Here is a 16,168-nt window from a genome sequence, read left to right on the forward strand (position 1 = left end):
CCTGGTTTTAGTCAGAACTCCAGCAGCAGCGTCTGGATCTGACAGATTTTTTAGGCAGACCTGTGAAGACACTGTTGCAGTAATCAACTAGAGATAAAAGCATTGATGAGTTTCTCTAGATCTTGCTGAGACATCAGTTCTCTAATTCTGGAAATGTTCTTCAGGTGATAGAAGGCCGACTTTGTAACTGGGACTTTATGGCTCTGAAGGTTCAGATCAGAGTTCATCACTACACACCCAGATTTTATCTCTTTTGATTCATGCATCCTGAATCCTTAAATTTAAAGCTAGTAGATGCTGCAGGTCTGCGTCACGACGGTTGGGATTTATTAATTCTTTCTCAAGGGAGCTCCTGACCTAAAACTCAGTTCACATGTGGGCTGCTTCGCCTCCCTGTGGGCTCCAAAACAATCATAGTGAGCCTGAGGCTCCAAGTCTACGTCACTGCAGCTTGCTTTTGTTCTGTTTGAGATCAAAGCTGTGCTTAAAAAGAGCCTGCAGGGATGCACACTGCAAAAACACAAAATCTTACCAAGTATTTTTAGTCCAGCTTGAAATAAGACAAAATTAACTTAAATATGACTTTTCAGCCAGATATAAACTTGTTTTAAGTAAATAATTCCTTAATATGGATGGAAAAGCACCAGTTCTGTTGGCAGATTGTTTCACTTATTACGTGGGGGAAATATCTTGTCATAAGTGAAATAATCTGCCAGTAGAAGTAGATCTGGGTTGCTAGGTGATGGGCTGGGCTTGGCTGGGGTTGCTAGGTTACGGCCCCAGTGGAACTAGTACTTTTTATTCAATATTAAGGAATTGTTGACTTAAAACAAGCTTTTTAAGTCAACTTGTAAGTTGATAAAATCAACTTGTAAGTTGATTTTAGCTGAAGAAAACAGATGGAAATGTGCATTTTTGTGTATCTTCGTGCGTAGGTTCTGTTAGCGTTTGCTAACGGACTCAACCAGCTGTACTTCTACTACGAGACCAAGGCTTCAGAAGAACCGAACAACTGCAAGGGGATCCGCTGTGAAAGGCAGAACAACGCCTTCTCCACGTGAGTACAGGCTACCTGTTCACAATTATTAAATGACATTTCAGTCAATAAAGTAAGTTTGAATTAAATAGAAATATTTAATATCATAATAAGATAGTAAATTACGGCAGAAGTGCATTTCCAAATCTTTTTATTGTTTTTTTCTTACAATATAAAGCTTTTGAAACCAGTACTTAAAGTATTTAATGTTAGGACAGTACTTGACCTTTAAATGGATCAACAGTCTCAGCAGATAGAAAATAACAGAACTATAAAGCTTTTCATTCAGCAAAGTAACTCCAGCTTTATTTCTAAGTATTATTCAAGAAGAAGAAAATATGGTAAATTAAGATTATTCCTAGAGGTACAGATTTTCATAAAAGTTACTCAAGGTAACTGGTTTCTGCCCACGTCTGATGGTTTTAACTGGGAATCAGAAACATGTTTAGTGAAATGTTTCCATCCTTTGGCCTTAATATCTCCTGGTGATAATCAGGCGCCCTCTAGTGGACAACTGCAGATATAAAAAAATTAGTTTACCAGATAATGATGTGGATATTATTCTAGTATTTTAGTGTTGAACCTGTGTGAGAAATAACTCTTCAAACCGTGTGAAGGTTTTGCGAAGTGAGACGTCGGTGTGGCAGCGCTGCAACCCGGACAGGAAGCAGCGACGCAGAGTGCTGCTGCTGACAGAGGCAACAGCAGAGTCAGTGGGATGAATTTAGATGAGCAAAGTGGTTTGTTTTGGATAATAGTGTCATTGATCTGTTATCGACTCCATTACAGTAAAAGCTGCGGTACAATAGCTGTGAGGTGAGCAGGAGCTAAAACAACAGATCACACCCTCAACCTTACATTGTACAGTTTCTGCTCCATTTGCGTCACAAAGAAAAGATCATTTCTTAAAAAAATGTAGTCATCACCACATTATTTTATTTCTGCACAAGATGAATGTTGCTGAACCTAAAGTCTTAACGCTTTCAGTGAGACATATCAGATTGAACTTTGCTGCACTCTGAATTATGTAAAGTAAGATACTTACTTTATTTATGCCTCTGTTTTAATCCTCAAAGGAAAGTTTGCCCCTCAGACTTGAACAATAAATTGGATTTCTGGTTAATGATGCTACATTCCCACATTCAAATGTATTTAATGGGAGAAAAGTGTGAGATTCTCAAAGAGCAGCGCCATTTGTGACGCACAGTTTCCCAACCATTTCTGGTTGGATGAAAATAAGTTTTCTCATGAAAGATACCAAAGTTTTGCACAAAAGTCAAGTTAATTTGTGTCATATTTAATCAAAAAGGCAGCTTTTTTGATTAAATATTAATCAAAAAGCAAGCATGTCAACAAGCATGATGACATGCTTGTTTCACGTCATCAAAAAGACATGAAACAAGCAATAAACATTACATTTTGTCAAATACTTTCATAAAAACGGCAAGCAAAGCATCAAATTATATGACAAAATGAAACTGTTTTCAAAAGTGTTTTTGATGTTGATTTGATATTTGAGGTAATCACAGAAATGTTTTTCAGGTCAAATATCAACTACGTTGTCTGTTAAACTTTATGACCTCCTGCTTTTTTCTGTGGGTTTATGTGCGCGAGACATCAGATCGATATCGTGTTTTTCATTAAGCATTTAAAAATAACTCTATGTTCAGATCCACATTCTGACTGATACTTTGAAAGACGTTAACAGAGTGTCTGCACATCCTTAAAAAGTCGTATATTCATGTATCGAACATTAAGGCCTTAAAAAGTCTTAAATTCATCTTAAAAAGCCTTTAACGTGTTAATCACTGGTCTTAAATTTAGTCTTTATAGGACTATTTAATATTGTATACTATATTTATTTTTACTTGTGGTATTTTTCTATCGCATTCAGACAGAAAAGTACTTTCTGTGACTCGCTAACTAGCTGCTAATATACTCTTGCTAGCTAGCTAGCTTTTGGGGTCTAGTGCAAATCCATCGCCAGTTGGCTGGACGAAATTTTATTCAGAGTGGTCTTAAAAGGTCTTAAATTTGAGTTGCTGAAAGCCCTGATTAAGCACCGATAGAACTAGAAATGATCTTGTTGCTCCTCTCGTGGTTTAACTCCGGTGCATCAGCTCTGATTGGCTGCTGCAGGACCAGAAGCTGTGGGACAGAAATCAGCGTCACGCTGAAGCCAAATGAGCATGCAGCGCGCCGAGGAGACAGCTGAGATGACGCATTATGCAAACGGAGTGATTGCAGTCCCGCAGGCAGCGCGGTCTGCATCATTATTCATGAGTTTACAATGCAAGGATTATTTCCTCTTCTCTGTCTGCGTGTGTGTGTGTGCGTGTGTCTTTCACTCTCTAATTCACACACTTATCATGATTTTGGAGGTTTTTTTCACAGGATCACTTCCTGTTTCTGCTCAGGTGTCTCATCTCCCTCCTCCTCCTCTCACTCATCTGTACTTCACACACTTATCACTACTAATGTGTTAGATTGCTTCACACAGGCAGCATTCATACTTGTGTGTGTCTCTCTCTTCTTTCCCTTCACACAAGCCTGTAAAATCTCTCATTTTCTTTCACACTCTGTGGTCCCTCGTCTATTTACTTTTACACAAAGCTCTCTTTCTCTGGGGTTTGCAGACTCTGCTTGGTCAAACCAAATGAAACATCTCAGTTGTAAACATTGAAATAATTAGTTCAACAATTAGTTTTACTGATTATCGAAATGCATTTTAACCTCAGAATTATTGAGGTGTTATTCTGCACAAAGTTGTTTTATTAGAAAAGTGACAGTTTTAATTTAAATTTGATTATTTTTTGGTTAGAATCAATTTATACTGCTCTAAATCTGAAGTTAAATAAAAATCTATTCAGATATATTTGGATCTGGTGATGTTTATTTATCTGCTTCTTGTTTTACATAATGTTTGTCCTTTTTTATCAGATTTTTATATGAATTGTCAAGCATCTCATGTACTTTTTCCTGGTCCATCATCCATAACTGCATTATTTTTTTATGGATGGAGTCAAAAACCTTTTACTTTGTTTTTGCCCCAGACTTTGCAGAACCTGCCTATACACATGTTGAAATTGTTTATTTGAAATAATGTTTTTAAAACACCTTACTTATTTTAAATGTAACTATTTTATATTTACTAGTTTAAAATTTAAATCAATTTGTATTATATTAACTGCAACAAATAGTTGGTACAAATTCATTAATTATGTATTTTTAAAGCGTTAAAAATGTTAACACCAATTAAATTTTTGTTCGGCCGGAACTTTTGTTTTCTCACGTTTCTGGTACGGCCTTAAATCTGACGCACAAGCTACGTCCGCTAGCAGAGATGGACGACAAAGTTCCTTCTTTTAGTTCACTGGGGGGTTAAATTTTGCTTCTAAAATTGATCTGATTGGACGCTGGAGAAGACTGTTGTTGTGTTCAAGTTGCGCTAAAAAGAGTTAGCCTGCCAGCGAATCTATTCAAGGCTAAAATAGCATCTCAATGCTAAATATGTAGCATCTAGCACAGACGTCCCAAACACTACGTCCAACTACATTGTCTGCTGTCAAACCTTATAGCCTATTTCTTATTTTGTAGGTTTGTGTGTGGGGGAAAATGTTCATTAAGCATTTAAAAATAACTCCATGTTGAGATCCACGTCCTGACTGATACCTTTAACAAGGTGTCCGTATTTGTTAAATTGATTTTTAAAAGTAGGTTAATCTTTAATATGTTAATCATACATCTTAAACTTTGTTTTGGCAGAACTATTTAACCTTGTATTTTATATGTATTTATATTTTTCTGTTTTTTTTTCTGTCAGGTGAAAGTTTTAGTCAGACTCAATCATCTTCATTGCATTCTGTAATTCAAGATGGTTGAGGCTACTGCTAACTACCTGCTAATATAGCTACCTACGAAGATTTATTTTATTTTTTTTGCCAATTTGCTGGACAAAATTTGTACATTTCTGTAGTGATGCAGGTTTTACATCCCATTCATAATTGACTTAAAAGATCTTAAATTTGGTCTTAAACAATTCTAAAACAGCTAAATAAATGATCAGAGGTTCCTAAATACTAATCTGATGGTTGAATAACCTAAATAACATTTAAAACTATAAATATCTTTGTTGTTGAGCTCATATGTCTATTTAGTCAGTATTTAGCAACACAAAGCTCCAGTTTTTAGTCCTCAGTCTGCTGGAAAACACACAGAAATGTTCTTGTTCCTACAAAAGACGAGCGCCGTACAGTGGAGTGAATTAACTCCACGAGGTCGGTTTGCCGAGTGTAAACACACGGGCGCGCTTTGTTTTCTGACACAGAAAAAGTGAATGCAGCAACACACACTGCGTCTCTTCTCGGTTCACCTCCCACATAAACTGCAGAAGTATAACAGTGAAATGACTGAGTAGCTGCGAGGATCAGCTGGAGCAGTTTATGACTCGGCTTAGTGGAGTGAGAGATGAGAGGAGAGGAAGAGGAGCCAGCTGGATAAGAGAGGAGGAGGACGATGGGGCTTTTTGGGAAAGTCGCTTGTAGAGTTGAAGGATGATTGTTTAAAGCTCTAAAAGCTTGTCTTTTTGGAAACACTTTATCCAGCTGGATCATAAACATGATGTAACAACAAACATGAAGGAGTCTTCAGAAATCTTTGTCATTCGATAAATAATGACTCTTTTAGTGCAAAGTTATGTCATTATTAACCAAATATGGCAAAGTTGACACTTTTAATGCAACTGTACATTAAAAGTGCCATTATTTACAGAATGACACTGTATGACAATGGTTGAAAACATTCAAGTAAAGTGTTGCCATATTTTTTCATTCGACCTTTTTCTGTCCTACCATCACCAACATGAATGAGTGGAGATCGTTAAAATCTTTTGGGACTTTAAGTATCGAGTTTTTGCTCAGATGAAACTAAGGCGGCATTTAAAACCCAAATCTGATTTGTTTTAGTATTATTATTATTATTATTTGTCCATATCCAACTTTTCACAGAAGAGTAAATGGTTCGATTCTAATCTTTTCTCACCCCAAAAATCTGATTTGTCTGTATGTGGTACTAAATCAGATTATTTTCAAAGTGCCTGCAGTCAGTTGGTCAGATCGCATTTAACCCGACTTTTATATAATCATGAAATTCTGTTCCACTGATGTGCATCACAGCATCACAGTCCCACCACAAAAGGCCGTTGTTTTTAGCTGTGCTTTCTTTTTCTTAACTTCCTTTGTCTTGCTATGATTTTGTGACAAATAGTGCTGAGCTCATCATACGAACTAGTTCTCAGTCCAACACTCCAAACGGCGGCTGTGGATGATTTAATGGAGAAGTATTGTTGTGAAGATGTGCTGGAAAGAGCAGGAGCTTCTTAAAGAGACAGAGGCCCAATTTTAGAGTCGTTTTTGATATATATATATATATATAGTCTTTTTATATAACTAAAAGTAACAGTTACTTGATTGTGCTATAAAGTGATACTATGTGCCAAGAAGATACATAAACTGCCTCTTTTTTTAAAAAAAAGTGATAAAAAAAGAGTCATTTGATTTTGCCAGATGTATAAATATATCTTGATATTTACCAGGTTGATCTGGTGTAAAGGAAACAATGAATATGTTAAAAATCACCTGATCCTCGCAGTCGGCTATGGTGAAAGTTTGCTTCTCTTCCAAAAACCCTTGGAGCCTCGTTGAGAGTGTTTGGCATTTGAAATATGACGATAAACCTGTTTACTTCCTCTAGAAAGCATACATTAGTCCAAATATATTTCCAAATTAACACAGAAATTGTTGATATGATAAAAATCAAACCTGGATCGTATGGAAAACCTGTAGGATGAGCTGAAACGAAGAAAACAAAACACCTGAATCATAATCGGACTCAAACTGATGCCTGAATTTGACTGACAGTCAGTTTGACTGCCTGAACCAGGCGGTGGCTATCTGCTGTGAAATGTCTATGAACGGCACCACGAGGCGAAAAGTGGGGAATAATTGAAATAATGAAACATAAAATGATGGAGTTTCATCCCTTTCTCTTCTCGTCCTCCCATCTTTCCCGTGTCATAACCCACACAATATCACGCTCGGCTGCTTCGTTCGCCGTTGATTTAATTCCCATCTTTTCTCCCTCCGTTTCTCTCCTCGCTTACTCAACACACCCAGCCTCTCACCTCTGTGACTTACAGATTTCACCTCCACATCACTCAGATGATGCTCTGAGGGAGAAAAACAGCCTGCGCACCGACTGATCAAATGTTCCTGCAGCGCAACAATCCTGCCGTTCACCACAACCAGAATAAACGCTGCATCCCTGAATATTTTATGCAGCATAAATATAGAAACCCCTCCCCCCCGTCTGTGTCGTTCTCTTGATGTAGCGTCGAGCGCCGCCAATTGTTGCTTCATCAAAAATTCAGCAGCCGCAGTTGTAACGGTGACGGCGGCACAAAGAGACACGCGAAGGCAAGCAGGGGACAGAGAGAAGCGAGGAAAGATGAAGGATGGAGAAAGAGATCAGGGAGGGAAAAACGACAACAACTCAGAAAGCAGGAGGAAGACATGGAAATATGGAAATATGGAAATATGGAGCTGCCTCTGAGTCGAGATCAGCAAATTTTCTACTTTTGTATCTCAATAAAGCGACTTATCGAGCTTCTTGGTTTAACAGGCCGGGAGGTTTTAGGCGAGGATGTTCAGATTGTTTTGGTGTCCAAACTTTTTATCAAAATTATCGAATCAAGAAAATAACAAAGCCAAATTTTCTTTTTATTATTTGGATTATTTGTTTTTTTTTTATAGGAAAAGGACGTCATTCAATGATCCAAACCTTAAAATGAATTTTCCCTGTTTGTTCACTGCAAAAACACAAAATATTTCAGTTCACTTGAATTAAGACAAAACTAACTTAAAAGTAACTTATCAAGATGTAGGAGCTTGTTTTAAGTAAATAATTCCTTAATATTGATGAAAAGGAACTATTGGCAGATTGTTTCACTTATAACTTGGGGAAATTTATCCGCACTTTAATATTAAGGAATTAGTTACTTAAAACAAGCTTCTGTATCTTGATAAGTTACTTTTAAGTTAGTTTTTTCTAAATAAAATATATCCACTAGAAACTAGACCAAAGACGTCCAGTTTTCAAATTCTTTTGGGTCGCTTTCTTTCAAAACGGTTCCCATTAATAGCCAGGTTTAATAAACTAAATTAAAAGCTGATTAATAAAATAATCTGCACAATATTTGTAGTTCATACAATGTGCAGAGTACAGAAGTGCACAGGAATATTCTGTATTTTTACTTATTTTGCCTTCAGAAATGGAATAAAATATGGAAAAGCATTGTTTACAAGCTTTATTTCTCATAATTTCTAAAGATGACTGTTTAAATTTTAAAAATTCTCAAAAATCCTTTTCAGATAAAGATGGTGTCGCAGCTTTGAATGTCATGTTTTGACCATTTATTATTGTTTTACTTTAATAAAAACCCTGTGAGAGCTCAGAGTTGTGGACATTTGACTAACCAAGGTGTTATTTATGGTTCATCCTCTTAGTTTCTCTGCAGATCTTTATGTTAATGTCACATTAATTGTCGTCTTTCTGTTCCCTTCCAGGTTGTTTGAGACTCTCCAGTCGCTCTTCTGGTCCATATTTGGGCTGCTCAACCTTTACGTCACCAACGTGAAAGCTCGGCACGAGTTCACCGAGTTCGTCGGGGCGACGATGTTCGGGACGTACAACGTCATCTCTCTGGTGGTTCTGCTGAACATGCTCATCGCCATGATGAACAACTCCTACCAACTCATCGCTGTGAGTTACAACCTGAAGCGATTGCAGCTCCTCTAGTCAGGAACATGACTAAACAGAGGTCACAGTGTCCACAAATGTTTAATAATTACTTCTAAATGGTTTATTGTGTTTTTCAGCTGGAGGCCAAACACTGCAAAAACGCAACATCTTATCAAATATTCTTGTCTAGTTTTTAGTGTAAACATCTTGGAGTAAGACAAAACTAACTAACAAGTTAATTTTCAGCAAGATATACAACTCAATAATTCCTTAATATACATTAATAAGTGCTAGTTTCATGGTTTTAAGTAAAATAATATGCTGAAAAGTAACGTGTAAGTTATTTTTGTCTTATTTGTAATGTTCTTAGATATTTGCACCAGAACTAGACAGATAGATATACATGATAAGATTTTATGGGTTTTTTTTCGTGTACTCACACTTGCAATAAAATATTAGATTGGTTCTGGGATCTTACCTGGGCTCCTTTACCGCTGTTGACATTTTTGATTTTGAGGCAACTCAGTTGTGGTTGTTTTCATTAAATAAGAAACTCACACAACAAATCACTAAAAAACATATACTCCACCATCATTTTCCTACTACTTCCTGTTGCCTTCTTCTTCGTCGTTTCCAGCAGTAGTAACATCTGGTTGTTGATTATGTGACGATGTGGGGGGAAAAAAAAGTGTTTCCATTGTAGTTTTGCCAAATAAACCAATTTGATACGGGAAAGACGACCGCCTCACTTTTATCAACATTTAGTTTTTTTTTTTTTGTTTTTTTTAATTACCGTGTTTCCATTAAGCAAATTTATTTTCGAAATGTCAAATTGCTCAACTGGTCAACGGAAACGCAGCTCCTGTCACTGTTTGAACCTGAAGACATGTAAAGATCTTCCAGATTGAAGAGTTTTCTCCTGGTTTTGCAGGACCACGCCGACATTGAGTGGAAGTTTGCCCGCACCAAGCTGTGGATGAGCTACTTCGACGAGGGCGGCACGCTGCCCCCTCCCTTCAACATCATCCCCAGCCCAAAGTCCTTCTGGTACCTCCTGATGTGGCTCCACAACAAGCTGTGCAGGAGAGGCCAGCCGCCCGGAGAGGCCTCGCACAAATGCGAAAACCTGCGAGAGTTCACGGTGAGAATCACAAAGTTACAGCGTTTCAAATCGCTTCATATCAATAATTATTGATTCGTTTTTTTTGTTTCAAATATCTGAAATCCTGCCAAATTAGTGAATTGACATTTAATGTTTTATCCGGTTTTCACTCCATTTTGTCGTTATTTTATTTCTACGCAGTTATAAGGCAAAACCTTAAACTGCTGCTTTGCCAGTTACTTCGCAGGCTGTTGCTAGGTAACCAAAGAATGAGTGAGTTGCTAGGTAACCAAAGAATGAGTGAGTCAGTTGATTCCACCAAGCTAGCTTAGTGAGATGGAGAGGCTAAAACCTTTTCTCTGCCTCTGTGCGGTTCTGGATCGGAGTTCAGTGAAATTACTTCATTTTCTATCAGACATATTATTGATACTTCTGATATTGATCACATGTTTATCACATATATATTTTGCTATTGATGTATTGTCCAACACAAGATTATAAATACTTGTTTTGCTTCTTTGAGTTACTGTCATTTGCTCATTTTATCTCTTTTTACTATTATTTTATGAATTTACGTTATAAATAGTCATGTCAAGTTACATCATTCAGTCTTTCCAGTTTATTGCAACTCACATTTTTGTGCTAATTTGTAATTGTGAGTTTATTGCCAATTTTCCACAAAAACGGTCAGACATTGGGTTTCAGTTATCGCAGACTCCCACCTGCTGGTGGCAGTATTTCCTACTTTTACGACACTGCTGCCTCAGCCTTACTTGATACCAAGTTATCAGCATGGTGAGAAGCAAAACGTCGCATTTGACGTCATACATACGCAAATATTGCAAAATCTCTTGCAAATATTTCTGAATTTGTGATTTTGATTACAAAAATAATCGCAAAACCCCGGAGAGATTGATCAGATCATTATTCAATTTTACGAAGTATGTATCAAATGCAGAGACGGCTATGACGGTTGTTAATGATTTTTATCAATCTTGATGGCCCAAAATGAAAATCAGTTTGACACTCAGCATTTAAACACCAAATTGTTGTTTTTCTATCCCCGTAGTAAAATAAAAAAAAACTAAAGAAACAACTTTTCCAGCAGAGCGGTGTCTGGTTTTTCCACAGCAGCCTTCATTTACAACCATAATATATGAATTATGAGCTGCCGCCGAGGCCGTTATGAAACAGTGTGCGTAATCCAAGGAGGTCACATTTCCAAACAATCAACCCAGAATCATAAATCATGTTATATTCAGCGTGTTGTATCAGCAGCGACAGTTATTTAATGAGAAAAGTTGAGCCGAAGAAAATATTAGAAAGCAACACAAAATGCTGGATGATGATCGACTTGCAGCCGCAGAGAAAAACTGCAAGACAAATAAGTGGAAACCTGCAATGCTTGAAAGTTAAAACCAAATTTAGAAATGTTTTATGGAAATTCATTAATACTAGTCAAAATAGAGGGTAAAAAAGATTTAAAAGGAAGTTTTATGCTTGTGTAAATCTTCCTTTGCTAGCTCTAATTAGCCTAAAAACAATATTTATGCTTCTTGCAGCGTCTTGATTAATTGGGCTCTGATTATCCAGACTGAACTGCTGTTGCGGCTCTTTTTATTTTGATTACAGTGACTGAGACGATTTATTTGATTGAAAACAGATTATTTTGATTTACACCTGCAGTTAATCAGAAAGAAAGCAATTATGGTTAGCAGCCCTGATAAATGCTACAGCAGAAAAAAAATAATAAATTGCTGAACGATTAACCTCCTAAAGAGCCTCTGGCAGGAGCCTGGTCAGGTTGTACCGACCCAACAGCACCGAGTGGAAATAAAAGGTTCTTGGCTGATTAGATTAATGTTTTCCCCGTTCATAAGATACAAATACAGATAAATATGTTTATGTAACTTTTCTTTAGCATTTAATTTTCAGTTTCATTTGTTGATGGTGATTTCTTTGTTTTTTGGTGGCAGGATTATATTTTCAGGACTTATTTAATGACAAAAGGCTTGATTTGGGGTTCTTTAGGGTATTTGTACGCTGTCAGTATCTTACTTGAAACTGATCACAGTTCAGAAAGAGAAATTCTGATGAAGGACTCAACAACTCAAATCAGAGACAGTTCATGGGTAAATTTCTATCAGGTCAAATCTTTTCTTGCAGTTCAGCCGAACACTATATAAGACATTTTTACAAGATAAAGCTTTTTATGTAAGGCTCTAATTTCTCTGATGTCAGTTAGTGTTTAACTTAAACTTGGTGTACTCTCTTGAACAATCAACTGTTCTTTTTTATTTTTAATCTGATTCATGCAAACCTTTGATTATAACCATGAATATTAGTGGCTGTTTGCTGACTATGGATAGCTGTTATATTGGCTATGGTTAACTTGGCTGTTGTAGCCATTAGCTTTACTATGAATAGCTGCTAGCTTTGCTATAGGTAGCTTTATAATGACTAGTGATTAGTTTGACTCTAGATAGTAGTTAGCTTGACTATGGCTACCTGTTAGCTTTGCTATGAGTCGTGGTTAATCTGACTGTGAATTATTACTAACTTGACTAAGCATAGCTGTTAGCTTTTCTGTGGATAGTGGATAGTTTGATGATGGATAGTTTTTAGCTTCACTGTCAGTCAATCCATAGCTCGGCAATGGATAGCTGTTAGCTTTACTATGGATAGCTATTAGCTTGACTATGAATAGCTGTTAGCTTTGCTATAGGTAGCTTTATAATGACTAGTGATTAATTTGACTCTAGATGATAGTTAGCTTGACTATAGCTACCTGTTAGCTTTGCTATGAGTCGTGGTTAGTTTGACTATGAATTATTGCTAGCTTGACTATGTAAAGCTGTTAGCTTTTCTGTGGGTAGTGGCTAGTTTGATTATGGATTGTTGTTAACTTGACTATTTATAGCTGTTAGCTTAGCTTTGGATAGCTGTTAGCTTTACAGCTAATGGTTAGTTTGACTATGTATTGACTATAACTGTTAGCTTAGCTATAGGCAGTGGCTGGTTTGATTATGGATAGTTTTTAGCTTGACTATCAGTCAGTCAATACATAACTTGACTGTTGATAGCTATTAGCTTTACTGTTGATATATATTAGCTTGGCTATGTGTGATTATGAATTACTGCCTGCTTGATTATGGATAGCTGTTAGCTTTACCATTTATATCTGTTAGCTTGGCTACACTCTGTGTACTTCACTCAAACCAGTTAGCTTGAGTACTTCATTAAGTTTTTCACTGATTCTCACACTGAGCTCTTGCTGCTGTAGATGAAATACTAGCAAACTGTCACTTGAGATCAATCAATCAATCAAATTTTATTTGTACAGCACATTTCAGAAACGAGGCGTTTTAAAGTACATTTGAGACGTTTAAAGGCAGCAATTTTACAGAAACACTGTCCCACCACACATGACTGGCATCAGCTGCGTGTCTGGAAGTGCAGAAGGAACATCGACAGATGAACATGTCCTGATAAACACATGCAACAGTCCAGTCATTTGGAGAGACACCGAGAGCCATCGGCACACACTGATGAGGCTTTTTCACACCATCACACACACGCATTGACTGCAGCTGGCGTGTTCACCTCAACTGAAGTCAGCTGAGTTATATAAGCCAACCAGCCCACGTAGGTTCAGAGAGGCACACGGCTCTGCAGAGATCTGATCGCAGGAGAGAGTTTGTGTTTATGTGCATGATCAGAGAGTGAGCATCAGAGCGGCGTGAGACCCTGAAAGCAAAGATTGTTCAGTAAGGAAAGACGGCTGCAGATAGAAATGTGTCAGTGTTTTGTTAGCAGACAGCAGGAAGAAGAGAGGACAGATGAGTGTGAAACACTGCATATTAAACTAAGCAGGAATTAAAATGAACATGGATAACTGAACACAGCAGCGTGAAATGTGAAGACAATGAATTTCTGTTGAAGGTAATTGTAGTTTTTCACACTTCAGTGTTGCTCTTGGATGAGATTTACTCCAAACCTCTGAAGAATTAGGTTGTTGTTAGCAGCTTGGCTAGCTGTTAGCAGCTGTTGGTTAGTTATTTTGCTAACTCTAACAGTTAGCAAAATGATACATTGGAAAAATGTAGCTCTTAGTTGTAGTTTAAACATTTCAGATTATTAGACATTTTGATCAAATATAACGTGAGTAAGTATTAAAAATAGTATTTAAATGTTGATTACGTTTTTATGGGGAAAATCTTCCAAAATGACCTGGGCCTCTGTTAAAAAGTAGCAACCTTTGGAGTGAAGTAATTTCAAAACCTGGCATGTTTCGGGTTGCTTCTCAGCATCTGAATCAGATTTTAGTCCAGACTTTGACTAGGCAAGTCCAAACCCTTGTTATTTTCCTCAAGGCAGCATTAATACGGTAAAACGTCAGAATCACAGTCCAAGTTATAAATTATGTTCCCAAACGTTTCGGTTATCGAAATGTTTTTTGATGTGAGACAGGCTTTCATGTTTTTTTATCATCAATGTTTTATTTTCTTCCTTTAAGACCATTTTGCCCTTTCTTTTGGATCATTAGCTCTGACCTTAACTGAGGCAAGTGATGCCTTCATTAGTTGGGATGCTGATCTGGGTTCTGTTGGGACCTGCTGCCTGAGTCATTGATGCTCTCCTGTGCCTCGTTTCCACTGAGCGGTACGGCATGGGTCAGTTCAGTTCGTTAACTGTTTCTATTGTAGAAACGACCCATAAACAACCAACCTATACCGCACCATACCTGGGTCTGTAGGATGATGGTACGGTACCGTTAGGTTGACGTTTCTGACGTCACATAAGAAAGTCCATTGATTGGAACACAGACAAATGTCACTGCTTATGATAAATTCGACAAACTGGTATAATCCAAACCACCGGCCCATTTGTTTCTAATGTCCGACACCTTAAGGGGACCTATTATTCAAAATTCTATTTTTGCACAATTTTATATTTCCATTTGAGTCTCTACTGCTTTTAAAAACAGCCCAAGTGTAAAAAAACAAACAAAAAACACCCAGTCGTTTTCTGGCAAGAACACAATGTTTTTTGGTGTCTGGAAAACAAGTCAATTCAAAATCCTTCCAATTACTGAGTTACAATCAGCAGGCACTGCGCCGTTACCTAGCAACCCCAGCAGTGCTCCACTAATTTATTATTAACAGTCGAGCGCATTTGGTCAGCTATTGTTGCCGCTGTATCCACTGTACAATGGCTGCTGGGAAGGATAAGTGTTTTGTTGGTGAATTACCATCCAGAAACCACTTGTTGCATTCTTGTTGAATGCAACAAAGAAAATAATTGGAGTGTTTTTTTGTAGTAAAGGAAAATGTAAATCACTGTAGATCCAAAATTTCAAAAGGGTTTTGCATGTTTCTGCTTTTGGCAGAAAGGCAACCACTTTACTAATTTAGTTTGGGGTCGACTGGAGAAAACTGAAAAAGATTTAATCTATTCTGAGCAATAAAAATATGATTTTGGGCTATCTTCATTTGAAAAGGTTTTACTAATGTAATTAAAAGCAGATTTGGGTGCTATGCATTCCCCTGCATGGTGGGATAAATATGGATCATTACATCATAAAATCAGTTCAGGTGCCGCAAATTTTTAAAAGAAATTTTATTGGCCAACAATTGACTTAAAATAGGTTTTGAGCACGAATTGACTACAAACTACATCTCCCATAATGCATTCCGATTGTTAACCAGCCAGCATTACGGCTCCTCGCCACTAGAGAGCAGCAGAGTCACCTCAAGCTGCTTATTGATTTTCCCAGCGAATAAAACTGAGACATCGACAAGCTAACATCAAAACGTCCAAGAAAAGAAAAATCGATTTACAAGTAAGACTGTAAATGAAGATGTGTGTGAGTTGGTGACAGGGCGGCAGGTCGCGCTAGACTTTTTTTGTTATCCGTTATCTTGACCGACAACATAAAAAAAAAAATCGGTCATGTACCATTTTTATCCGTGAAATTACAATCATATTAACATCGGCTATTTAGTCGCATTTTATGCGGTTTAGTTAATATTCACCGTGAATCCAGATCCCATCACAGATTAAGCAGATAAATGCATCTACATTTTTCTCCGTAGTGACAAAAACCACTGACTCAGCCCCAATAACTTTTAATAAATTAAATTAAGATACTTCACTTAAATTAGCCGCTGGGGTCTCAACAACTTCCTCCTCCAGAGCTGCAGACGTAAATCACTCCTGATTTGTACCGTCAA

General features: G+C 37.2%; 1 protein-coding gene across 1 annotated transcript in view; it reads left to right on the forward strand.

The window, feature by feature from the left end:
- LOC106955290 (short transient receptor potential channel 5-like) overlaps positions 1-16,168 on the forward strand; it is a 65,482-nt gene that overhangs the window by 31,363 nt on the left and 17,951 nt on the right. Inside the window, exons 6-8 of the mRNA XM_015045394.1 lie at positions 936-1,057; positions 8,659-8,854; positions 9,765-9,974. Coding sequence (XP_014900880.1) covers positions 936-1,057; positions 8,659-8,854; positions 9,765-9,974 — 528 coding nt within the window. The remainder of the gene's footprint in view (positions 1-935; positions 1,058-8,658; positions 8,855-9,764; positions 9,975-16,168) is intronic.

The sequence above is a fragment of the Poecilia latipinna genome, unplaced genomic scaffold (assembly GCF_001443285.1).
Source record: "Poecilia latipinna isolate Pla-1442-1.1 unplaced genomic scaffold, P_latipinna-1.0 Scaffold724, whole genome shotgun sequence".
In the NCBI taxonomy this organism is placed as follows: domain Eukaryota; kingdom Metazoa; phylum Chordata; class Actinopteri; order Cyprinodontiformes; family Poeciliidae; genus Poecilia; species Poecilia latipinna.